Here is a 25,330-nt window from a genome sequence, read left to right on the forward strand (position 1 = left end):
ACAATTTCACTCAAGGTTGCTTTGACATTCTTATGCGCTGACTCAGTCCTTCCAACAATCATTCCTTTTTCTATTTCTTCACATTTTTCAGGCAGCCATTTCGTCTTAGCTTTCCTACCCATCCTGTCTATTTCATCCCTCAGGACTTGCATTTCTGTATTCCTGAATTTCCCTGAACATTTTTGAACTTCCCTCTTTCATCATGGGTAATAAAAGAAATACTTCAGTTACTTATTTTAATTCCCATGGTTTCTTCGCAGTTACTTTCTTTGTACCTATGTTTTTCTTTCCAACTTTTGTTATTGTCATTTTCAGAGATATCCATTCCTCTTCAAGTGCACTGCCTACTGGGATATTCCTTGTTGCTGTATCCATTGCCTTGCAGGTCTTCAAGAGTATCTCGTCATTCCTTAGAACTTCTGTAACTGACACATTTGCGTATCGATTCTTTCTGACTTATCTCTTAAACTGCAACGTACTGTTTATCATTACTACATTGTGATATGAGTCTATATCTGCTCCTGCGTATGCCTTACAATCCACTATATCAGTTCGGAATCTCTGTCGGACCATGATGTAATCTAACTGTAGTTCCCCATATCACCCAGCCAATTATACATCCTCCTCTTGGGACTAAGAGTATTCGCTATTACTAGCCGAAATTTATTACAGAACTGAGTTCGTCTTTCTTCTCTCTCATTCCCTATCCCAACCCCACATTCTCCAGTAACCATTTCTTCCACGTTTTCCCCTACAACTGCATTCCAGTCGCCCATGAGTATTGGAGTTTCATCTCCCTTTACGTACTGTATTACCCTTTCAGTACCTTCATATACTTTTTCTGTCATCTTAAGCTTCCGACGTCGGCATGTAGTATCTGAACTATCGTTGTCGGTGTTGGTTTGCTGTCTATTGTGATAAGCGTAACTGTATCACTGAACTGTTCACTGTAACACACTCTCTGCTCTACCTTCCTAAAGAATCCTACTCCCATTATACTGTTTCGTGCTCCTGTTGATATTACCATAATACAAGCCCAAAATACGACAGTCCCGCCCCGCAGCAGAACCCATGGATAGAGACCTGCACCGGTGCCTGGTCACCTACACAGCCTTGTACGACGAGCCCCAGTCGACGTTCGAAACCTGTGCTCGCCGGTGAACACAAGCCCACTCCACTGATCCAGGTTCCGTTTCACGTGTCCCCTTAGGCAATTTCTTCGCACTCCAAGGTCCCAGGTAGTTGTTTATTGTTGTGGTCGCCTAGTGACCACATTCATCTAGTGGAACCGGCTACTTACTGACTGTGTCGACAAGCCTCCAAGTTGACAGCAAACTGAGGGAGTACTTTTACAGATAGAGACTCCAGCAAAACACAAGCGGAACTGAGCCCACAGAGTTCTACCTCCATGATACAGAGGCACACAGGCAGTCATATGTGCCCCTGGATAGGACCAAAATTTCCTGCAGCCACTTCCTTAATTACCTTGGTGCCTCCCTCTTCCTGTCACTGTCATTTATGCAGCACTGCGCGGACCTGTGAAAGTCGTTTGGTTCTATTCTAAATCAACTGCACTACATTCCTGCAAAAAACTGGGAAGCAAATGTAGACAAACAAAACAACGCTGCAATTTCTCTTGGTTATTGAGCTGTCGCATATTGTGCTAAAGCGTGGGAGAATGGCACTCATACAGTTAAGACGTAAGGAACCATGTCGACTATTAATGACATTGCTGCAACAGCTCCCACTTAGGGGTTGCATGTTCTGTCAAATTTTGTCCCTGCTAATCTCACAATCAAGGATGCCAAGGTACTAATTCCTAAGACAGGGTGCAATAAGTATTCAGTCCAACTGAGTAAGGTAGCGCAGTATGGTCTTTCTTGTCACGAAAGACCAAGATTCAACCTCATCCAAATGGCACAGGAGAGACATGGCAACGTCTTGAAAACGTGGTATTATAGTGGAAGTGCTGCTCGTGACTATGACGCCAAGGAGCAGACGGTGAGCCATGTTGTGGGGGAGCGCCCACTCCATGCCTTTGAAGGCGGTCTGCTGTGCTTGTCCAATCATAGTTCTGGCTGCATGTTTGTATGTGAATTCTTCTATTTCATCAGAAATGATCAGTTCGCCAGAATATGTTAGCAGACTCGCATACCAGCCGTAATGTACGCAACAATTCCTGTGTGACACCTCGATTCGTCTCTAATGGGCTGGCGACCTCTATCAATGGGAAACGTAAAATCTGGAGAAGGGCAAGTTCAGTTTAGTTTTCACTATTCTAGTCTACAAAATGCAGTCAAGTTTCAGAATATCATCTGTGACATAAGCTGACTCCATTTTATTTTGAAAGGTTGAACAACATGGAATGGAACATGACAACGCTGCAAGCGGATGATCTGAGGCATCATATCCTGTCGCAGTCAGCGCATGCTGTTCGACGCATCAGAAGAGCCATGGCCGGCAGGGTGAGATGTGAGAGGCGGCGTCATTTTCAGGTTAACTGGTGGAATAAATCTGGTGAGTATATTATTTGGAAGTTCGTTATTGTTAAATAAAGTGTAATGTGCTCATTTAGGTATTCTATAAAAACTCTCGTCGATGCGTATGAACACATGATGATGGAGTTGCACCACATTTGAAAATTCAGTCCTAATGACAGTGCATAGAAATAAAAACATAAGAACTAAATAATAATCACACTGGAGAAAAGAAACAGTTGTCTAATCACAACCGATTGCATCTAACAAGAGAAGATCACCAACCTGGTCTCACATACAAAACGCACACTTGCCAGGTGTGAGCCCCAGCTGTCTATGTCGCGCGGAGATTTGGGCCACGATTATGACTGTACGCAGTTAAGACCTTCTCACCACATAGCTTTTTAACGCCCGTGTTCCACTTGTTTCTGGCACTCTCCGCTGCGTTCGCCCATTGTCGGAGCTCGAACTTCTGTACGGTACGGTGAGTAAGAGGTTCGCGTTTATAGTGCCGGTGAACCGACAAGCGACAGTGTGGCACCTCCAGGAGCAGTATACAGTGTCGGTCAAATTGCCACGTTTAAACGTCAAAGCTCGCGACAGTTGTGACCGGTAAGCGTCGTTATATGTGGTTATTCGACTAACTCTTACACGAGTGCGACTATTTGTACCTTGCGATTTAGTTGCGGCAGTCATAGAGAAGACCCGTTAAATGGAGAGAAGAATAGTTGATTGACGTTAGACTATTCTTTATGAGAGGATGGTGGTGACAATGATGACGATACCCTTTCACCACGATCATTTTCGTCAAACAACTTCATTGGCACAATGCGACGGAGACGTAAAATCACGAACTGACTGTTTAGGAAGCTTGCTTTGAAGAGGTAATATTGTCAGATTTCACCTTGCCTCTGTCCGTAACAGAGATCTGTGTGTGTGTGTGTGTGTGTGTGTGTGTGTGTGTGTGTGTGTGTGTGTGTGTGTTTTATGAAAAGCTGCTGCAGAACATGTCCTAAAATATTGCTAAACAGTGTTGACCATATATGCGCATGGCATTGAAATACTATCTGCTCATATTGCTTACCCGTTTTTCACGTTAAATAACATGTGTTCTACTTGAAGAACAAAGTTTCGAAACACATGGGGCAGACGTGAGCGGCTCGACACACGTCTTCCCACACTTGCGACATGAAGCGGGTCTGAGGGCTCTGGACGTCACCCCGCTGCACAGTACTCTGCACTCGTGCATCAGGCAGCTGCAGTGGGGCGGAGCCAGTGGCAGGCAACCTGCACCTACAGAACTTTAAAAACTCTGCATTCAAGACGTCTGAAATGAGTATTATCTTAAGTATGGCCCTTTATTTTAAGAGAGGGCGGGTGTTTGGTATCTAGGGTTGAGATCTTGCAAGTGTACGTTTTTCTCCTTACAAAAGAAGGTCGAGTTATGTTTACGTGGAAGGTTACAAGTAATAAACATGAAGGTTGAGGACAGATTTCATTTGATGTCAGATAAGGAGAGATCATGCTGACACAGGAGTAGAGCACACCGCCTCTAGCCTCGACAAGGGCCTGAGTTGGCCGACAAAGAGAGTCCACGAGTCTCTCCAGTTGTGTCGTGTTCAGCTGACGTCACTCAACAGGTCCCGTAGAGCCGCCAGATCGCAGGGACATTGAGACCGCCGCTGTCCACACGCTGGAGCCAGACATCTGCTGTGAGGCTGAGACCGGATGGCTTAGCGGGCATGTCGGGATGCGGCAGGACGGCTGAGTGTTCGGTCGTCCAGCCAGGAGCGTGTCCACGCGGTCTGTCAACACGGCTGCTGTCTTGGGAGCGTCCCCAGGGTACTCAGCATGAAGGTAGCGCACAGGTCCCGATTAAAAAATCACTATGCGATGTGATGCGATCTAGACTGCTCGCTCACTAAACTTCAGCACAGATCTCTGACACGTGACGTTTTAAGACTCCCATTCATTGTCGTTGTGATAAAAGTGACAATGTAGGAAGGTACTGTAACTTTTACGAAATTTTTAGACCTTTAATGCCATACGCTACAGAGCGTACGGGGATCCACTACACGATGCCAACCCCAGCAGAACAGACACTAAGAGTCGCAAGAAACGACAGAGCCCGTGCCCTTGGCAATAGTGTAATGTGCGTTATAAAAAAGTAGCGGAATTTGGCACATTGTGCACATTTATTTACTTCTTTATGCGTTTATTCCACCTGATAAAATTAAGGCATTCGTGCACTCTCTTACATATAACCTGACATCTCAATGAGTCAACATTACGACATGCGAAGTACACGGGCAGCACACGGTAGTGATAATTATACTACTTCTGCTAATAACAACAACAACAACAATGGAGACACATAAGAACACACGTTTCTCTTGATGGGACATGCACAACTGTTGATACACATCCCAGTGATAAAATCAACTGCTGATGTACAATTTTGCAACTGTAGCAGGTATTATCACTGATGACAGAAATTAATGTATGGGGTTTCATAAATTCCACATGTTATGCTTTATATCAGAATACACATACTACAAAAATTGTAGCTCTGCATCTTTAAGTTGACTTAGATGTAAAGCAGTGTAACTGTTTCAAACTGTGGATGCATTACTTTTACATGTTTGTTCGCCTTTCTTTTAACAAATTACATAATGATAAAAATTTCTAAACTTTACGTACTGCAATTACATAACATTGTGGCTTCAGTACAAACAGTCATGATTGCACACGACGTTTGGCCTTGGAGCGGAGTGGAAGAGAGGGGATTCCTTTTCTCTCTCCCTCTGTCGCTCTTTGTTTTAACTCGCGACCGTCGGTAGCTATAGAAAACTCTCGCTTCCCCACGGGAGGTATGCTTCGAAAAGGATCGAGGCACAGGAAAGTTCCATCTGAGGTTACGTCCTGGCGAGACTCTTGTTAATACTCGTACATCTGTATTTATGGGAACAATTATCCGATTATCTATGTCTAGAAGTCAAAATCTATCGTTTTCTAAATCCTGCTCTTCGATTGTGTGGCACACCTAGGGCCAGATATAAGCTCAGATGTCAACTGAATTGCGATGAAGAGTGGATTGAAGTTTAAGAGAATGGTCTGGAAGAACAAAATGCGGAAAGGAGTGGGACACTAAAGTGCAAAGCAATCACGAAATTCATTTGAATTTCTCTTGGGCTGTAGGTATTACGTTGATGAATACCACACAGGCAGTTCATTTGAACAGAAATGGACACCTATGAAAAGGGCATCGTAGAAATTGGACAAACAAAGATAGATATAAGGAACTAACGGAAAAGAAACCTTGGGAAACAGAAAAAAACACAGCAATTGATCAGCAAATCATTGGCGAAAGTGTCAACCAAGAATTATTGAAGTTGGCGTCTAGAATATACGAGAATGGTGGTATACCATTAGACACAACCATGAAGATAAGAGCAGAAACTTGCAGGCCTATCGCACAACTAGCATAACACCTCATGTATGGAATTTGTCGACAGGACTAATATATACAGAGGAATGGAAAAGATAATAGAGAATATGATAGATGACGATCATTTTGACTGTCAGAAGGCTAATAGCATGAGAGGGTGGTACGTCTGATATTGTGACTGATAAGAGAAACAAAACTTGGAAAATAAAATGGCCACATTCATAGACCCTATAGACCTAGAAAAAGCATCCGGAAATGTAAACTTCTGCAAGATGTTCGAAATATTGAGAAAAATGGGAGTAAGTTGCAAAGAAATACGGGTGATACGTACAAGAAACAAGAGGAAACAATAAGGTTGCATGACCAAGAACAAAATACTGCCCCATCTTCCTACCGAAGCGTTTGGTATGTTCCATTCTTCACCGATTCTGCTGAGAACCTCATCATTTTTTCTTTTATCAGTCCATCTAATTTTCGACATTCTTCTCTAGCACCACATCTCAAACGCTTCGATTCTCTTCCGTCCCGGTTTTCCCACTGTCCATGTTTCACTTTCACAGAATACTGTGCTCAAAACTTAAGGGGTAAATTTTGGGAAAGTCACCCAGAACTGTGGGTCAGGGGAAACTTACTGTACGAGATGAGAAGGGAAGACTAATTGTTGAGGACTGCATCGGACGAGATTTGAAAACCTAAGAGCTTAAGACAAGGTGATATGCACGACAGAGATTACTGCTAAAACATTGATCACAAGTTATTAAGAGTGAGAAGGTAAGCACATTGTACATAACAGAGGTGGGATGGGGCGGTGAAAAATAGATGGGAATGACAATGAAAGATGCAGGAAACTGAAACGGAGTGAAGCAAAGAGTAGTTACAGTGATAGAAAGCTGGATGGCGAGAACCAAGGACACGTTGTACAGTTAGTTCTCACCTACGGAGTCCTGAGATACTGGTGTCTGGGGGAGGAATCCATGTGGTGAAACAGGCGCTGGTGTCACGAATGTCACGTTGTAGACCATGCTCTGCAACAGGATATTGTGAGTTACCAGCCTATGCCCATTCATCCTAATTGATAATGTGATGGTAGTCATACCTATGTAGAAGGCTAAACAGTGTTTACGCAGTAGCTGGAATATGACTTGTATCTTTTCGCAGCTGGCTCTCCCTTTGATAGAATATGTTTTGCCAGTTACAGGGCTATTATAGGAGGACACACTCTTGTTAACTCGAGATCAATGTTTTAGCAGTAATCTCTGTCTTGTATATTCCCCTATCTTCCACCTTTAAGCTCCCTGAATGCGGTCCCCAACATTCCTTCTCACCTTGTACGGTAAGTCTCCTCTGACCCGCAGTTCTGGGTGACTTTCCCAAAGTCTACCCCTTTTCCCCCTTTTCCTAGACCTGTCCAGTCCTTTTCCTTAACCCTTCTTCCTTCTGTTTCAACCCTTTTACCTGTAGAAGGAGCCACTGGCTCCAAAAGCTTGCCAATCACAACAGTTTCTATGTGTGTTCTCTGCCGCTGCTTCGTGAGTCGATTCTTTTATCTATCCTATTAAATAATTTTATCAATGATTGTTTGATTTCGTTGTTAGAAAACTGACAGTTGATGTTAGTTGACTTCGTTTGGCCATGAACATCCTCTTTGAATGTTCTTCTCTACTCTTTATGTTCTCTTTCATTTTTCCATTATGAGTTAGTTTGTCCTTGGTTAAAATGGCTCTGAGCACTATGGGACTCAACATCTGTAGTCATCAGTCCCCTAGAACTTAGAACTAGTTAAACCTAACTAACCTAAGGACATCACAAACATCCATGCCCGAGGCAGGATTCGAACCTGCAACCGTAGCAGTCTCGCGGTTCCAGACTGCAGCGCCTAGAACCGCACGGCCACTTCAGCTGGCTACTTTCTCCTCAAGGTAGCAGAATTCTTTCAGTTCGTCTTGATCCTCGTCTACAATTCTGACATTAAGTTGATCACTGATCTGATTTCTGCTAGACCTCATTAATTTAATCTTTCTTTCATTTAGTCTTAATTCGTAGAGTCTACCCATTAGATTGTTCATTCTCTACAACACTTCCTACAGTTACCTCTGACTTCCATTGAGAACAGCAATGACATCAGGTATTCCTGTCACTGATAACCTTTCAACATGAATTTTAATTCCATTTCTGAACCCCATTTTTATTTCCGTCATTGCTTCTTCGATGTACAGATTGAATCGTAGGGGCGATTAGATGTATGTCTTTTACCTTTCCTAACCTAATCTGTTTGTTATTGGTCTTCCTACTTTATCCTCTTGTTTGATGTACAAATTGCACGTAACCCTTCTTTCCCTAGAGGTTACACCCATTTTCCTTAGAGTTTCGGAAATCCTGCAACATTTTAAATTATCGTACGATTTTTATCTAACTACAAATCCTATGGACATGCCTAGATTTTCCTTAAGTCTCGCTTTAACCATCAATCGCCAACTGAGAAGTCCTTCGCTGATGCCTTTATCTTTCCTAAAACCAAATTGATCGTCATCTAGCACTTCCTCAATCTACTTTTTCCTCTTATATACATATTCTTGTCAGCAACTTGAGTGTGAGAGCTCTTTAGGTAATTGTGCGGATGTCCTCGCACTTATGTGTTCTTGAACATACAGAACTATGTGAATGATATTTTCAAGAGATACTGATTGTTTATCTTGCGAACCAGTTTGAATAATAATTTGGCTTCCAAATTTCTGAAAAATTTTCGAAATTCCTAAGAACTGTTCCATATGCCTTCCACATGATTTGATCGCGAGTCTTCCTAACCCCTGTTTGTTTCTGTGGGCTGCAGAGGTAGGCATCTCGACGACCGCTGCTTCCCGTGACGTCTCACGAGGCCACCTGAGGACAGTGCAGCGTCGACCTGACCGCCACAGGCAGAAGCGACTCCCGCCGCTGAACACCACAGAACGCCCTACACTATGCTGTTTGTGGTGTGGTGTCAGTGGCAGCCACAGATCTCAACCCAGGTTACATCGGTCTGTCTGTGATGGCTGGTGAACTTCTCCCAACCCGTTGCCATACATTCTGCAGTCGTTGCCCTACAGCCAGATGCGAGTGTAATGTGTCGGTACGATGCTCTCAAGTCCCTCATGCCGATGATTCGTTTTTTTTACAAAGTCATTAAGATGCACGTTCTTTGGACTTTCTCTTTTGCGATTTGCGCTGAGTAATTCCAATAGCATTAGGAACAGAACAAACATCGTGTACACACATCATTCTCCATCTGTAGCAATGTCTTTTTTGTACTGAAAATAGGCTCGCATAAGAACGAAATGCCAAAAATCTGACACAGGCATAAAAACAATGCAGTATTTTTCTTAAAGACGTTGTGTCTGCCATTAACTGTAACATTATTTGTTTTCACGACTACATTTTCGATCCTATGCCCTTTATACAGGTATACAGCAATAACCGAAAAGTGAAGTGCAGATGGCATATATAGAACGCCACTATCATCCCATACATGACGCAGTTATATTACAAAAAATGCTAAAAACAGCACATCACTTCCATCGGGCCACTGGAGGTGTCAAAATTTACAAATCTTCTGACGTGTGTATATATATATATATATATATAATTTTACATGTGTATTCTTTGTACCACACGTTATAAATCGCATTCACAACAACTTTCGTACTTGAATTGATCCGGTGGACAAATAAAAAGGAAAAGGAGTACAAAAAAAGAGATAAAAACATGTGATGGGATACATGTCACACATTACAGAACATTATGTCTATCATCATGTAATTGTAAAATGTACTGTTAGTATGTAAGGTACTGTACCAGTACAAATGTAGTCATACATTTCCATGGTCCTTAGAAAGTTTAGGCGGAGAATGGCTTTTTCAGCTACACTTGCAAAACACCTTATTCAATTTTTTACTGAATTACTAAAATATATTACTTATGTTAAAATAAATACATCCTAAATATAAAAAGTTTATGAGTGGACATAATTCTTCCTCATTTCCATACATATCATACAACTCACGGGAAACATAGTAAAGACTACTCATATTATAAAACCAGCATAGACACGATTCTGTGCAAATCGTTACGTCCTATGCTTGTCAGTAAGTCAAAGTCAAATAGCCAAACTATACATCCTCATTAATGTTACTTTCTATTATTAGCACGTAAAACTGACTGGAATTTATCTCGAGGTCTCTTATTTCTTAAATCTGTCTTATTGTTGGGCAAGCTGTGTGGGTGATTTTTGAAATAGTTGTATATTTCCACTTCTTCAGATATTTTGATACTTCTACCCTTAGGTTTATTTTTATTACTGGATCTACGTTAGGTGACGGTACTCCTCTCTCTTTGCTTGATGTGCTCTTTAAATTTGTCGCTGGAATGTGAACTTTGTAACGTCTGGTCAAGATGTCCGTGCTGTAACTCATACGATTACTGACATTGTATATTGATCTAGTTTCAAAAGGTAAATGCTACCTGCATACACTTTGTGGGGGCAGAAAGTAAAAGCTGTGCTTCCTACAGAAGTCTGATCCACTGGCTTGTTCACCAGTCCGTCGTCTCCCCTCTTGTGCAGAACTGCAGGCCCATGTGGTTGCTTTCCGGGAACGCCACTCCAGCTACTGGCGGGACTTGGCGCAGCTGCTCTCACTCGGTGCGACGCAAACCTCGCAGCTGTTGGTTCCCCTCGCATTCGAACGAATGGTAAGTGGAGTTTTTTCCTCCTCTTATAAACTGTATTATACGTACAGGGGGTGAGAAACTGACACACACCATCTGGCCAGTTCTTGGAGACTGTTTCCCAGATTACCTTCTTCACACTGTAGCTATCTTTGGCTCTCCAGTTCTAATACTAACCTTCTGGAAGAATTCTGAACCAACCTCTACTTCTGTGAGCCTTTTGGGGCTATGATGCAGGGAGGCTAAGCTCGGAATGGTTAGAGATCGAAGAGAATCGTCTGTATCTTTCTTTTCTCGTATGCGCTAGCTACTTCTTTAACAGATTCAGATAACTTTGCACCCAATCCTGCTTTACAAGCTGAAGCATGTTAGCTTCATATTTAGTGGGGAGTGGTCTAGAGTCTGAGTGTGGCATTTCAAGTCACCATCAGCATCAATCTGCAGTTGAGGTCCACCAGTTAGCGCGTGTTGCGTCTGCGAGTGGCTTTGTTAAAGGCACTGCGATACTAGTCACAACCAGAACATTTTATGAATATGTCAAGGCCAATGAAAATCTCTGTCAGACTAACGTGAAACCGGATGCTGCTTTCTGAGAGCATTCATCTTAGCCGTTAGCCTTTCTGCACGTGTCTCGTGGCCTAACTCGAACCATTATCGAGTTTGAATTCTCTGCCTATGATTTATGAACACTACCACCAGTGATTTTCCCACTACCGAGAATAAAAGTTGTGGCCTAACTGGAACCATTATCGAGTCTGAATTCTCTGTTTGTTATTTATGAACACTACCACCAGTGATTTTCCCACTACCGAGAATAAAAGCTGTGGCCTAACTGGAACCATTATCGAGTCTGAATTCTCTGTCTGTGATTTATGAACACTACCACCAGTGATTTTTCCACTACCGAGAATAAAAGCTATGTGAACACATACACTGGACTCGCATTCGGGAGGACGACGGTCCAATCCCCTGTCCGGCCATTCTGATTTAGGGCACGGCTGACTTCCTTCCCCGTCCTTCCCTAATCCGATGAGACCGATGACCTCGCTGTCTGGTCTCCTTCCCCAAACAACCCAACCTTAACACATAGAATGGCCACTGTGCATTATGACTGTTTGGATTCTGACAGTAGTATACATGGAAAGCAAAAGGACGCAGTATGATCTGTGTCTTTGTGTAACTTTTTGTGGCGTATGTAGCAACGTGCCAGGCCCTAAAGTATCGTGTGAGCCTCATTTTGGATCCTTTGAGAAGAGAATTAGGCGATCCTGTTTTAGTGACCTGAGAAGGTTCTGGGTAGATTAAATCTTTTTTCTATAAATATTACGGATGTTTGCTTGATGGTAATTTCAAAGATTGATAGTTGCGGGTTCCGCATTTAAGAATGGTTTCTGCCGACATCGTATCATGTCCTGTCATTACATCTTGTTTTCGTTACCATCATCTATGCATTTCACTGCAGCAAAGGCAATTTACCTGATACGTATCCAATATTTTGTAGAGTTAGTACCTCACAGCTTGCGAGAATGTTTAAAGGACGACTTCTTTATTACATTTGCGGTGCAGATACGCTTCGTTGATCATACACTGCACCTGCTTAGGAAAAGTGTAATTGCGAAAAGTTATTCCGTGAAACCAATGTTGTACAGATAGTTTCGATTTAAAGACGCACTTTGCTTTCTGAATCAAACTTGAGTCTTCAGACAGCTGCAGCAGTCTTGAGGTATTCGTATTCGAGATAATTCCTCTCGTGGTTCTTCACTACAGCCCTGCAGAGTAGTACGGCAAAGCGTGCTGTGGCCCAGGTAACGACGCAGCTTACGATTTTGGGCTCTCACACAATACTGTGCACAAATATGTATGTATGTATGTTCAGATTAGTTCAAATGGTTCTGAGCACTATGGGACTACTGAGGTCATCAGTCCCCTAGAACTTAGAACTACTTAAATCTAACTAACCTAAGGACATGACACACATCCATGCCAGAGGCAGGATTCGAACCTGCGACCGTAGCAGTCGCGCGGTTCCAGACTGAAGCGTTTAAAACCGCTCGGCCACACCGGCCGGCATAGATTAGGTCTAGATGGCAGAAAGCGCAGTGGCGCCATTGCAAGGACGACGGATTCAATGTTTTGGAAGGTGCCGACACAAAAGTGTGCACCACCTTCCAATTCACTGCTCCTGCACAACGAAGGAAATTCTGAATTTTATTTTTCGTTTTCTATACTGCTTATCGACGTACCGGTAAGAGTCGACTGCAGCCACGTGTCACCACTACAGTGATTTTGGGTTGGGCCGTACGCCGGACCCCCTACTGTGTGGACTCGGCCCGTGTCGCTCGCTGGCCTCCCTCGCCCTGTGTTGTTGTGACGCCCGCGGCCTGGCTGTCGGAAGCGCGAAGCGGCTCAGACCGCAAACGGGATGTTAGCTGCCCGCTGACCGCTAACCGCATGCTGTCACAGCGAGGACGTGACGCACGTCCCACACACACACACACACACATACACACACACACACACACGCGCGTAAACGCGTGGAGTATTCCTGGCGCACATCCGCAAAGCTGCACTTACGCAAATACGAATTGGAGGCGATAAATCGCCATACCGTCTAGAACTGGTCGGCCATGTATGTATGTATGTAAATTTAAAAAATATTGTATTCGAAAAGGATTTCTTTTTTCTCTGGCTCCTACCATCAATATAAAACAGATAAAGGAGGTATTTCATTCAAAAAATATGAAAAAGAAGAACAACTGTATTGTGAAAACAACTGAAAACTTTTTAATTTCCATTTTTTCTCGTATTTGTGATATACGATTTGTGATATACGTAACAGTTTTGTTATTTCGTAATTGATTCATTACAATATACACAATCTTTTGTGAATAAGGTAATTTTTTAATTTCCAATGTCTATTAAACTCTTATTAGTAACTCAGAGAGAGAGAGAGAGAGAGAGAGAAGTTTTCAGTGTGTACATACTTATAACAGCAATGGCAGCTCAAAAACAATACACACACACACACACACACACACACACACACACACACAGGCACGCACCATAAACATATAAAATACTTTCTTTACACGGATGCATATTGTACATGTTCCACACGAAATATACTCTCTCTCTCTCTCTCTCATACACACACACACACACACACACACACACACACACACACACATGGACGCACGCAGTGTGCAATGAAACATTCATAATCTCAAGCATGCAGTCAGAACTGTGACAAACAGCTCATCAAAATATTCCACACACACCCAGTCAAGTGGAACACCTTTTTACCTTTTTACTAACAAATAAACCCACCCAGACGCATCAGTAAATAGTCTGGGTGCAGCAGATTTCCACACCTATGCCCCCCGATGAACCACTTGTGATCGTGATAGGACACCCCTGCTTCCAGCTGGAATTGCAGTATATACCTCAGTATATAACCTCAATCGAAAGGTCTCCTGATAAGCATTTGTGGTGCAGCGCCAGTGCCCTAGAGGAGGCACCTGTTGAAGTCCCTGAACGTGAAAGTCTTTCAGGCTGTGCAAATCACCGTGTCTGTCATGCAGACTTGTGGAATAGTCCAGCTCTACCTCTAGGATATATCCCTCAACAGCATCATCAGCAGCCACATATTTCATCTCTTTCCTCAGTCTGGTGATTTCCCCTTTGGACATCCATGAGAGCCCTTGAAAAGGAAGACTTTGTTGCATGGTTTGCCTTTAGAGACAGTTTACATCCAGGTACTGGATGAAACTGAAATCGTCAGACAACCTGTACTCCCCCTCAATTATTTGCAAGTTATTTGCCTTGGCATACCTGCGCACACATTGGCAAAGTCACTCGTGGATCGCATGTTCCAGGAAGACATGCATCTCAACGTTGGTCAAGAATTCGCTGCTGGCTTGTGTCTTTCTTACCATGGCACCCCACGAAATCTCAGCCATATGCTACAGAGCTTCTCGAAGATGTTGCCGGTCAGATGTATATGGTGTTCATCATTTTACGTGTTCTGATAAATCAGAGATGCCGAAGTCCTGCTGTTCATTCACCAAGTGCCCGTTCTTTCCATTCATTATGGAAATGCCTCTTAGTTTACTAGAGAATCCAGATATTCGTATGGAAAGACCCCTTCTCCGTCACAAGTTGAAACTCTTGAAACTCTACATCATCGAGATAAGTGGCTCCCTTTGCTAAGAATATCTCCAGGACGCGTTGGTTCAGCAAATTTCTAAAGAGACGTGAGCATGAAGCGTTGTGAATCCAGGAAGTGGTGTGATCCTCTTTGAAGCGGCATGTATCTGTCAACGGTGTCAGCAATGACACTGATCTTATCATCCTACTACCCAGACTCGTCAAAGTGCTGAACTAGAAAGTGGGCATCATGCTCGCTGAAATTGTGGAAAAGATGGCTGTGTGCTGTGGCAGTTGGTACTTAAAGTTACATGGGTTGTCAGCTGCACTCTGGGACTTCCCCGTTACGTGGCAACAGTCTCTACAGGGAGCTTCCTCACCTCTGTCCAGTCACAGTCCCCAGGTATAACGATCAGCTGCCTGCTTGTACAGTGCATCATTCTCCTTCACGTTGGTCATGAGGACGTTTTCACTATAAATGTTATAAACATCCCGTACAAGACTTTCAAGCTCAGTGAGCAGCCATCTCGCCCTATTCCCTTGACATAAGATTTTAATTTTAGTGCACAGAACTTGATGGGTAGCCACATATCGTATGCATCATTTTGTGACAGTGATATGGGAGGCAGAGGCACCACGTTCACAGTGTACCACAGGAGCTAGGAGGCGCTCTAAATCAACGTAAACGACTAAGGGACAGAAGTGTTGGTGAGAGGCATTCTTAAACTTCTAGAACCGTTTATCCTTGATAAGCATTTCAACACCTATTGTTTCCTGCCTCTAGCAGTCAATCAGGTGTCTTTCTAGATACATGCTCTTGGTAAACGACTTGAGACATCTACAGCAAAAATATCTTCCACCTTTTTTGTTTTCATTTAAGAGGAACGTAGGTGGGACATGCATTTTATCCAAACATTGTGTTGCTTATCGTCTTCAGAGATTAGCAGCAGGTCTACACTTTTTGGATGTTTCTCGGCTAATGTGGACAAGAAGAGGGGACCACCTAATTTACGGTCGACTTCTTTGTCGATGTGCCACACAGCGTGTTAATGTTTGTCTTCTTCTTATGGCTTTCCTACATCCGGCCATACACGAGAAATTAGAACGTCAGTGGACATCTGGTGTTTGTTGTGTATCTGTATGCACTGTATTTTTTGGTTAATTTCTATCACTAGTGAGAAGCAACCATGGAAATCAATTTAAATTCCTCTCATCATGATTCTGGGCATTAGGACATGCTTTTTGTTAGCAGTATATACTTTTGAACAGAGATGTAACTGGACCCCACAATAAGTTGATCAAAATCTTATGAACATAAATCAAGGCAGAGCATACAGCTGAGTGTCTTACAGGACTCCCTTTCCTGCATCTCAGAAAAGTGACTCAGCATGACCACTGTAACCTCCCCACAAAAATTTAAAAGGTCAATATTTAAAAATGCAAATGGACATAGAGCTAAGTGTAACCTCCCCAGAGAAATTTTAAACACAATAATTGAATGTTAGCCAGAATAGAACCTAATGCAACCTTCCAACAAATAAATTTAATGACAATGACAATTAAATAAAAACTAGCTATCTGACCCAAGTATAAGTTTCTCACAAAAAAATGAAAGTCAATTCAGTGATAATAAAATCTCAGTGACAATGAAAACACAAATAGACCGAAATGTCGATCTTAGGCCCTGTGCAATAATTAAACTCAAATTCTTACCTCAGTAAAACTGCATCTGCTCTTATTTTTTGCCATAGCTTGGAGGAAATTCATTGCAAAAATTTTGAATTTAAGGGAAACTTTTCTTTAAGGAAATGGAAGGCAAATATTCTTTCAAAAAAGGATTCTTTGTTAAAGTGCTTGGTTTGAAAACAAAATTATTATTGGGGCGATTCATGAACAAATTAGTTACAATTACAATACATTATTAGCTGAGCGCAATGCTGCTTCTTTACCTTATTAAAAAAATATACCTCGTCCTGAATCTTGACCAGAGTGCCATGTCGACGCCCGCCGACTGCTCACACACAACTGAACTCTCTCACAACTAGACCGCAACTACGTCATCTCGGACGCGCTACTACTTCCCAACTGCTAACTCGCAACAGAACTCTCTTGTAACTCGATCGCAAATGGACCGCAACTGAACTGAACTGTCGCGCGACTGCTACTCTCTCGCAACAGAACTGACTACATGCTCTCTGGTCAGAGATTCTGTGGCTCGTCATCGCTGCCTATGAAACGTACGCATTTCATAACCCTCCACTGGGGGGGGGGGGGGGGGGCAAAAATTTGGCAGCGATGGTGAGTCATTTGGACTTGGCAATCGCGGCAAAATTTTTTTTCTAACTAATTAACTTTTACAATTTACAAAATATTCAGATGTAGTACATGAATTAAATGTGGTGCACATGCACCGAGTACAAAACATTTCAGACAAAGACAAAATGTGAGTACAAAACACATTAGCAAATCAGAAAAATGTATATACAAATTATTTGATGGATAATAAAGTGCACACGCACTGAAGAATTCTTTAGCATTTTCAGAACAAATAAATAGAATGGCAAAAAATCATGTTGACAAGTGATATGAGTGTACATGCACTGCAGCTCAGAACATATCAGCAAATGACGAAATGTATATACAATGATTAACAAATGACATAAGTGCTTACATAAAGAAGTATTGAACATATCATAAAAGGTATACAGAATGAGTAGAAATCATATTAGCAGTTTCATAACAAATAAACACAAAGGTAAAAAATCATTTTGACAAGTGACATAAGTGTACATGCAGTGCAGTTGAGAATATATCAGCAAATCAGAAAATATATTAATAAACGGCAAAAATACACACGCACTGTATATGATTTTTTCATTTTACAAGAATTAAGGAAGGAATAGGAAGGATTGCATCATGGTTGTAGCACTTAGGTTGCACGCAGCTGCACTGAAAGTCCATATCTTTCCACAGGAGTACAACACCAAGTGAGACAATTTGAAGTTCTTTTCCCATTAGTATTTATCAGCGTATCCAAGACACTGAAATGTCGTAGTAATATTTCCTGTGATCATTTAGGCAGTACATCAGGTACACCAAACAGTGGGACCATAATAACGTCTTCATCGCTCACGGTGGTGGACAGCATGTCGTGTCAACACCACGCTCTTACAAGGCACACCAACGTAGAATTAGTGCAAAAACCAAATATAGTGCTCCATGATCAGGAGGATTGACAGGACATATGGATATTACAGTAATTCCAGGTAGTTAGGTCAGAAGGTGAAGACATTAAGTAACAGACAAGTCTTGATTAGTAATTACATTAGTAGTTTGCGGCATTCATAGCCTAGTTATTAAACATTTCTGTACCATGTATTTAGTATTACAGAATAATGTTCATAAAATTAAATTATTGGCCTCATGGGTAATCGTATTACAATAAACAGCGGCAGTCTTTGGCCAGTTATAAAGCATATTTAGTATGACAGAATAATGTTCATCAGAACTCTTGATTGAAAAGGAGAGTCAATTACTGGCCTAGCATAATACATTGAGTTATACAAATTATTGGCACTCATTGGCCAGTGACCAAAACATGAAAAGTCATCATTGAAAACAAGAGCTAATTCATTTAGTTACATTAATTATCGGCACTCATTGGCCAGTTACTAAAACATGAAAAGTCATAATTCATTTAGTTATATTAATTATTGGCACTCAGTGGACAGTTACTAAAACATGAAAAGTCATAATTCATTTAGTTATATTAATTATTGGCACTCAGTGGCCAGTTGTAGAACATGAAAAGTCATCATTGAAAACAGGAGCTAATTCATTTAGTTACATAAATTATCGGCACTCAGTGGCCAGCAAGTATTGAATAGTATAAAACATTGTTCATCATTCAGTATTATTCAGATCATTAAGAAGTCATTATTAAAATCAGTTAATTACAATCATAGCATTAATAATCATGGGCATTATAAGTAGTCTCATTACAATAAACAGTGGCAGTTATTAGCCAGTTACAAAGCATATTTAGTATATTTTTTTTTATCATTAAGAAGTCATTACTCAAGTGACATACAATTCAGAGCTGATCAGTATTATTCAGAATTATCATAAACTAGTAACATTATTTGGGACTGGTAATACATTTTTTTTTTGTTTTTTTTTTTTTTTTTGTGTTAGCAATGCATTGCGTTGGGATCGATAATTAATTGCTGAGGCATAACAATATTTGCTTTTGACCTATTGCTGCAAATGAGGATAGGTAACGTCATTCGTCATGAGTCAGCTGTAGCAAGGTTATGCAACAAGGCTGTATATGTGATCACATTTATAAATGATAGACACAAATGGGTAAAAAATAAAATGCAAGTACTAGAACAGGTATAATAAGTAACAGGTTTAGTAAGTATCATGAAAAGCTTCTCCTGAAAAAAAATACAAAATGGATTATTGAGCTGAAAGAAGAAACGCAGACTATGCTGAAAAGTAGTGAACTTCGAATTAACAGGTAGTGAAATGTGTATAAAAAAATGTGTTCTATAGCTGTCCTTTCCAAAACCTTCAGTCATCCTACTATGCAATATAACACCTGCTGTCAAAGCAAACTGCAACAAATACTTAAATAACTACATAGCATAAATGCATAAACTTCAACATCATCCTCATCTGTAAAGAAAAACTTCATTATCCATATTATCATAACTTCATTATTATCATCACCTGTAAAGAAAAACTTCATTATTCATAATAGCATATTCTTCATCATTACTCTTCATCAGTATTCATTATCATCTGCAAAAATCACTTCACTATTCATTACACAACTATTCCTTATCTCTAGCATATTTCATCACTTAAAACTAAGATGTGTAGTTCTGTCTGACAGCTTGCATCAATTGCCTTGTATTCTGAAAGAAAAAATTAGTTAAGACTGCTATTCTGCGATGTGTATAGTATATTCTTGTTAATGCTTGTTAATTCTAATCCCTTTACTCGTCCTCATAAGGTTTTTGTATCTTCTTTCATCTATTCCGTAGTTGAAATTCCCATTTCTGTTTAAATTTATTTCCTTTACGCACCATGTCTTTCTGAAATTGATGAACAAAGATTAATGCCTTGCATTTAAATCATATACCCACTAAATAATGACTGGTTAATGGTGACACAATTAAGCATACAGCATAACATGACAGAAAACGTAATATGTCAAAAGCATAGACAGTGTTCAAAGGCAAAAATGTACAGAGAATATCACAATCCAGCAGAAAAAAGAAGAAAAATGTAAAATAGACACGTTGTTGAGATATCAAAGGGCAAAAAAAAATGTCAAAGTCAACTGGTGTGTTATACCTTAAAAATTTCACAGTGCATACAAACAAAACATGAAAACAATCGTACATACATAAAAAAGACAAAATGTGACGTTCGTTGTGTTAAGCTTGTATGTAGTGTAGTTAATACAGGCAATAATTAAAGACTTTAATGGAGAGAGAATTTGGTAAATTAATACGTCACTACATAGAATTGCACAATTATTCATAAAATGCGTAAGTTCATCTCGAAAAATATGCACGGTCTGATGTGTAACGACAAGAAGAGCGACCTGCTAACCTTATCTTGCCGGGCACTTGCCAAGAAAAAATACGATAATCATCAATTAGTAGTCATGTGAATATAATTGCAGAAATGTTCATAAAAATTAGCAAATAGCATTACAGCGTGATAAATCGTAAAGTATGTTCACTCAATAATGGGTTTTATGTTTGACCAATGGCGGTTGCCTTTCGATTTTCTGGTTCTCAGAGTTTCGACGTGTACAACATTGGGGTGAGGAATGCTGCGAATCCGATATGGACCTGCGTATAGAAGTTCAAATTTACTGCATTTACCTTTTAATTTGCTGGATAAATAGTGTGTACGTACTAATATCTTCTGTCCAATGTGAAAGTCTCGGCGTGTACAAACCTGTTTTTGCTGTCTTCTCCGGCGCTCTGCGGCACGTTTGATGTTGTTCAGCGCAATGTCAATTATTTCATGGTGTCGTAGTCGACGAGATGTAGGAAATGTTACTAATTCTTTAATTTTGTTTGGTGGTTCAACGTTTTTCAGTATAACAGACGGAGATAGCATAGTGGATTCATTTGGAATCGAATTAATTACATCTTGAAATGAGAGTATGTGTGTGTCCCAATCAATATGTCTTTTGTGGCAGTATATTCTACACAGTTTACCAATTTCTGTCATTAATCGTTCACAAGGGTTCGAAGAAGCATTATACTCGGATATATAGATCGGAGAAATGTTTCTAGCTCGTAACATGTGTGTCCATGTAGCAGAACGAAATTGTGATCCATTATCGGAAATTACTCACATCACATGCCCTACATGAAATAGAAAATGTTTTACAAATGCTTTCGAAACACTTTTAGCAGTAGCTTTGCGTAACGGAGTGAAAGTAACAAATTTTGAAGTGAGTTCAACAGCGACAAAGATGTAGCAAAAACCTCTATAAGTTCTCGGAATCGGACCAAAAATGTCTACTGCGGCCATATGTCTTAATTTAACAGGTATAATGGGATATAATGGAGGAATGTGTGAAGTTGTGTCTGACTTAGCTTTCTGGCAAATTTTACATGACGCTGAAACTCGTCGTATACGTTTTTCCATGTTTGTAAAATAACTGTTCTGTCTCAGTATAAGAAAACATTTTCTGGCTCCGTAATGTGCGTAGCTTAAATGAGTATACCAGATTAATTTGTTAACCAGTTCGTCAGGAATGCATAATAACCAATTGTTGCTGTCAGGATGAGAGCGGCGAAATAGAATGTCATTGCGTACAGTGTAATAGTTTCTAATCGTAACATTATTCTTATCTTGCCAAAGGTGTTTAATTTCTTTCCACACGTTGTCTTTATTCTGCTCTTGTGCTATGTCCTGTAGTGACGATGAAATAAAATTTTCAAATGCAACTTGCTGAATGTACATGAGACTGAAATTTGCTTTGCAGAAGTTGGTGTATACGTCTTGCTGATTGTTGCTGAGAGACCGCGATAGTGCGTCTGCTATAACATTTTGTGTGCCGGGAATGTGAACTATTGTAAAATTAAATTCCTGCAAATACAACTTCCATCTGCTTAATCTGTCGTGAGTGAATTTAGCCGAAAGTAAAAATTGTATCGCTCTGTGGTCTGTGTAAACGGTGGTATGTCTGCCATAAAGAAAATGCCTGAATCTCGTAAAAGCCCATACAACACATAATGTTTCCAGTTCTGTAACGGAATAATTTCGTTCAGCAGGCGACAGAATGCGACTTGCAAATGCGATGTTTTTGATTACTGTAGAGCCATCTTCTTCGATTTCCTGGAAAATATGTACGCCTAAAGCAGTGTTAGAACTGTCGGTGGCAATGGAAAAATTTCTGGTAAGATCTGGGTGCGATAAAAGTGGTGCATTCAACAGAGCACGTTTCAGGTTCGCAAATTCAGAATGTGCTTGCATATCCCAAGACCAAATACTGTTTTTACCTGTTAATTGGCATAATCTAGGTGTATCTAAAGCAGAGTGATGAATAAATTTACGAAAAAAGTTAATTAATCCCAAAAAACTGCGTAATTGTTTCTTCGTCGTAGGAACAGTAATGTCACGTAGAGCTTGAAGTTGTTCCGGATCAGGCGCAATGCCTTCTGCTGAAATTACGTGTCCAAGAAATTTTATAGAAGTTTTACCAAAATGCGATTTTCTGAGATTAACTGTGAGTCCTTGTGCACGAAAAGTTTGCAACAGTCGTTCAAGAATCATATTGTGTTCACGCCAGTTAGCTTCTGCGATAAGAATGTCGTCTGCGTACGTCGTAATTCTGTCTTTAAGTTCTGTCGGAAGTATTGTGTTCAAACCGCGAATAAAAGCTGCAGAAGAAATAGTTAGGCCGAATGGTAATTTGCAAAATTGATAACAGTCGCCAAAACAGAGAAAAGCTGTATATTTTCTGCAATTCGGATGAAGTTGAATTTGCCAAAATCCCGATTTCAAATCTAATGTAGAATAAATAGCTGTACCGTGAAATTTCTGTAGTAGTTCTTCTAATGTCTGTGGTCGATCTGTTTCATTAATAATAATGTCATTAATGTGACGTGAATCAAGTACAAGGCGAAGTGAGCCATCTTTTTTCTTAACAATATGTAGCGGGTTTATGTACGGACTAACTGCTGGTTCTATAATACCTTGGTCAACCATATCCTGCAACTCTTTTTTAACTTGTTCTCTGTGGATATATGGAATGGGATAATGCTTTGCTTTAAATGTGTCGTGCTGTTTGACTTGAAATTCGTACATAAATCCGGACATAGTACCAGGAATGTTGTCAAAAACTGGAGCTTGCTGTAAAATAATTTTGTGTAATTGCGTTCGTTCGTCATCTGTATTTGCACTGCTTTGTTTAACTTTATCGGAAATCATCTGCATAACGTCGTAGTCAGCTTCGTCTGGAGTGTTATAGTTATGTACGTACGTATCCGTGAGCAATGTGGAATTACAGTGTATGTTACGTGTTGCGGAAATGACCTATGTGCGGTTAATTGTTTGTTCTTCTGCAGATAGTGAGTGCTGAAATTCTAAAGCCAATTGCACACTTTCATCTTTTAACATTAAATAGGAATTCTGAAAATCAACCGCTGCATCGTGTTGTACGAGAAAATTAGTGCCTAAAATTACGTCTGTTGTCAATAAAGGAACAATCCAAAAATTTGAGTGAAATGTGTGACCTGCAATTCAAAATTATAAATGCGTCTGTAATTTAACGTCTACTCCTTTACTCGATACTGCTCCTTTTACTTTCGTTTTGCCTAAAGGTAATGTGGGATAGGTGTTCTCTTTGTTACACTCGTTAAAAGTTTCTTCATTTATTACTGACATAGGTGATCCGGAATCGATTACTGCTGAAAATTTCGATGAACCAATTTTAATTTCGATGACAGGATGTGAAATGGTTTTTTGAACAACTGGTTTTTCCTGCAAAAGAGTGTCTCGGATGTCGTCGAAAGTAATAACATTTTCATGAACAACATTTTGCGTGTCAAAAGTAGAGCTTGTGTTACTTGAAGATGCGATCTTTACTGTATCTAGTCAAATTCTATCTGACGTGTTACTATTGTCAGGACGATTCTGTGGCATTTCGACTATTTGAACTGTTCTACTATTTCTTCCAGACGTATTACGTTCTGGATGATACCTACTATCGGGTTCATTCATGAGAATATGTTGTTGCTGATCATTTTGCTGCTCGTAAGACCTACTGTTATTAAACGTACGCTGATAATTGTGCTCATTGTTTTTACGTCTGTCGTGATAGTCATTCCTATACGGTGCATTGCGATAGGAATTGAAATACTGTCTTCTCTGTACGTAGTTATTTTCTTGCTGCCGTGCGTTACAATTTGTTGTACCTGGGACTTTACGTGCACGCGGCGAAACATTAAAGCCTGGTTGACCTTGTGCATTCCATTGTTGGTTAGGTATGCTAACCGGCTGACTTTCATGCTGTTGTGGTGGAAAACGTCTATTGTTACTAAAATGTGGTTCCTGTTGCTCATAATTTTGACGATACCGATAGTTAAAATTTTGCCTGCTATCAAAGTTCTGATGGTTGTCGTTCCTAAAGCGTCTGTTACCTTTACTATTAAAACTACGTGCTTGCCCGTAATTACTGTAGGTTTGCTGACCTTGGTTGTTATATGAAAAATTTTTGTTTACGAAAGAATAATCAGATTGCTGCACTTCTAAAAGCTGCAGCAGATCCCTGAATGCCGAAATATTTTCTTTTTGTTGACCTGTTAAAAGTGACACTCTTAATTATCGTGGCAATTTAGAAATACACTCCTGGAAATGGAAAAAAGAACACATTGACACCAGTGTGTCAGACCCACCATACTTGCTCCGGACACTGCGAGAGGGCTGTACAAGCAATGATCACACGCACGGCACAGCGGACACACCAGGAACCGCGGTGTTGGCCGTCGAATGGCGCTAGCTGCGCAGCATTTGTGCACCGTCGCCGTCAGTGTCAGCCAGTTTGCCGTGGCATACGGAGCTCCATCGCAGTCTTTAACACTGGTAGCATGCCGCGACAGCGTGGACGTGAACCGTATGTGCAGTTGACGGACGTTGAGCGAGGGCGTATAGTGGGCATGCGGGAGGCCGGGTGGACGTACCGCCGAATTGCTCAACACGTGGGGCGTGAGGTCTCCACAGTCCATCGATGTTGTCGCCAGTGGTCGGCGGAAGGTGCACGTGCCCGTCGACCTGGGACCGGACCGCAGCGACGCACGGATGCACGCCAAGACCGTAGGATCCTACGCAGTGCCGTAGGGGACCGCACCGCCACTTCCCAGCAAATTAGGGACACTGTTGCTCCTGGGGTATCGGCGAGGACCATTCGCAACCGTCTCCATGAAGCTGGGCTACGGTCCCGCACACCGTTAGGCCGTCTTCCGCTCACGCCCCAACATCGTGCAGCCCGCCTCCAGTGGTGTCGCGACAGACGTGAATG

General features: G+C 41.1%; 1 protein-coding gene across 2 annotated transcripts in view; it reads left to right on the forward strand.

Annotated features, from left to right (window-relative positions):
- LOC126212965 (uncharacterized) overlaps nucleotides 1-25,330 on the forward strand; it is a 97,152-nt gene that overhangs the window by 32,642 nt on the left and 39,180 nt on the right. The window contains exons 3-4 of one of the 2 annotated variants that reach the window (XM_049940490.1): nucleotides 2,351-2,517; nucleotides 10,499-10,650. In XM_049940490.1, the coding sequence (XP_049796447.1) occupies nucleotides 2,351-2,517; nucleotides 10,499-10,650 (319 nt within the window). The remainder of the gene's footprint in view (nucleotides 1-2,350; nucleotides 2,518-10,498; nucleotides 10,651-25,330) is intronic. The other variant, XM_049940491.1, reaches the window with a different exon arrangement.

This window comes from Schistocerca nitens, chromosome 11 (genome assembly GCF_023898315.1).
Source record: "Schistocerca nitens isolate TAMUIC-IGC-003100 chromosome 11, iqSchNite1.1, whole genome shotgun sequence".
NCBI lineage: Eukaryota > Metazoa > Arthropoda > Insecta > Orthoptera > Acrididae > Schistocerca > Schistocerca nitens.